This window comes from Lagopus leucura, unplaced genomic scaffold, assembly GCF_019238085.1.
Source record: "Lagopus leucura isolate 7727_CA_CO unplaced genomic scaffold, USGS_WTPT01 34967-0_obj-0_obj, whole genome shotgun sequence".
NCBI lineage: Eukaryota > Metazoa > Chordata > Aves > Galliformes > Phasianidae > Lagopus > Lagopus leucura.
In genome coordinates, this window is record NW_024962734.1 from 1 (window position 1) to 1238 (window position 1238).

Here is a 1238-nt window from a genome sequence, read left to right on the forward strand (position 1 = left end):
CAGTCAGTAACCCAGGAGTGCGAGAAAGCTGAAGGCCTCTTTGCTGGAAGACCGATTGTTGTTGTCGACACTCCTGGCCTTTTTGACACTAAGGAAGTGCTTAGAACAACAGCTGAAAAAATTCAGAATGCCTTTCAGTTTGCCTCTGCAGGGTTCCATGCCATCATCCTGGTGATGATAATGGGCCGAATCACTAAGGAAGAGCAGGAAGTGGCTGAGTGGGTGACCACGATATTCAGTAAAGAAAGAAGGAGGTAAACAATCCTGTTATTCACCCGAGCAGAAGAGCTGGAGCATCCAGGAGACCTGAAGGGTTTCATAGAAAAGAGCCCACGCCTGAAGGGTTTGGCAGCCAAGTGTGGAAATCGGTGCATTGGTTTCAGCAACAGAGCAACTGGGGAGGCGAGGGATCAGCAGGTAGCAGAGCTCATCAGCATGATTGATGCCATGGTAGAGCAGAACGGCGCTGCTCCACGATATACACGGCAAATGCTGCTGAAGGATTTATCCAATGTTCTTGGGAACTCTTGTGCTATTCTCTAAGTTCAGGCAGGACACATCTTCTCCTCTGCGCCATTCCTGCTGCCTGGCGCGCCGATGCCGGAGGTGCTGAGTGGTGACGGGCTGTGTGGGACCAGCAGGGCACGGGGGCTCCAACAACTCCACTGCGAGGAGCCTTACCTGCAGAAGCTGGAAGCTGTGAGGCCTGTGGGCCCTCGCTGTGCAGAGGCACCGTGGAACACAGCTGATCTGCACTTCCTCTCATGGCTGATAAAGACGACCAGCAGAGACCCTTGTGCAAAGCTCCCAAATCTCCTAGACTCACTTGGGCTGCCATCCTCAGGGCTGCGCTGGGTGCAGGAGTGGTGAAATACACCTGCCTCCAAATCTCTCTCCTTTTTCCTCTCCATTTTCTTTTATTTGCTTTCCCTCAAAGTAGTTGGTAAGGAAGCAGTGCCTCACCAACACCCTTGTGCATGATGCTTACTAAGCACTGTTAGAAAGCTGCCTCATTTGGCCTCAAACTAGTTGATTAGTTGTTGACAGAAAGCTCAATAAATTGCAGTTTCTCTTCAAATCAAGAGCAGAGGATCTCTCTGGCTGCAATAGTGGGAAAAAGAAAGACATAATGAACAGAAGGCCTTGAAAATGAGTGATGCAGCTCGGCAGCAACGTGTGCCAGACATAAGCACACACGAGGTGCCTGGTTTGTGCCGGTGACCAAGGGGTTGTAAAGG

General features: G+C 51.0%; 1 protein-coding gene across 1 annotated transcript; it reads left to right on the forward strand.

Moving 5' to 3' along the window:
- Positions 1–6: 6 nt before the first annotated feature.
- LOC122190763 (GTPase IMAP family member 7-like) lies at positions 7–1238 on the forward strand (the record flags this gene model as incomplete). The annotated part of the gene is given in 1 exon segment (XM_042890856.1): positions 7–1238. A coding segment is annotated over 1 exon segment (537 nt), but the record flags the coding sequence as incomplete, so codon positions are not given.